The sequence below is a fragment of the Meleagris gallopavo genome, unplaced genomic scaffold, assembly GCF_000146605.3.
Source record: "Meleagris gallopavo isolate NT-WF06-2002-E0010 breed Aviagen turkey brand Nicholas breeding stock unplaced genomic scaffold, Turkey_5.1 ChrUn_random_7180001874546, whole genome shotgun sequence".
Taxonomy (NCBI): domain Eukaryota; kingdom Metazoa; phylum Chordata; class Aves; order Galliformes; family Phasianidae; genus Meleagris; species Meleagris gallopavo.
Window position 1 is genome coordinate 1 of NW_011139142.1, and position 576 is coordinate 576.

The 576-nt window shown below is 60.6% G+C and overlaps 1 protein-coding gene across 1 annotated transcript; it reads right to left on the reverse strand.

Annotated features, from left to right (window-relative positions):
- Positions 1-6: 6 nt before the first annotated feature.
- LOC104916197 (calponin-1-like) lies at positions 7-570 on the reverse strand (the record flags this gene model as incomplete). The annotated part of the gene is made up of 3 exons (XM_010727199.2): positions 7-189; positions 269-335; positions 425-570. Coding segments are annotated over 3 exons (396 nt in total), but the record flags the coding sequence as incomplete, so codon positions are not given.
- Positions 571-576: the final 6 nt, after the last annotated feature.

Here is a 576-nt window from a genome sequence, read left to right on the forward strand (position 1 = left end):
CCCCCTCCCCTGTAACCCACAAAGTCCCCCAAGGCCGTTGCTTCGCCTCACCTGGCTGGCGAGGGCGATGAGGGTGGATTGCACCTGCGTGTGGTTGGTGTTCTCAAAGAGGTCGTTGGCCTCAAAGATGTCGTGGGGCTTCACCCCGTAGTGTTTGATGGCCCGCAGGAAGTTCCCGATGTTCTCCAGCTGCCAAAGATGTCAGCACTGGGTTCTGCCATTTGTGTGGCCCCCCCCCACCTGCTTGTAGGACCCCCCCCAACCTCACCTTGTGCCAGTTTTGGACGGGGTCGTTCACCTTCTGCACCGAGCCAGGCTGCAGCTTATTAATGAGCCTGGAAGTGGGGTCAGAGGTCACGGAAAGGCTGTGCCCTGAGAGAGTGACCTTAGGGTCGAGGATGGGGTCGGGGAATTGGGGTCGTACTCGCAAAGGATGACGCCATCCTTGAGGCCATCCATGAAGTTGTCCCCAATGCGGCGCCCGGTGGCTCCTTCGATCCAGACACGCAGCTGACGCTCCGTCTGTGGGTCGTACTTCTGTGCCAGCTGGGTGGGGAGGGGGGGGACACAAAGGGT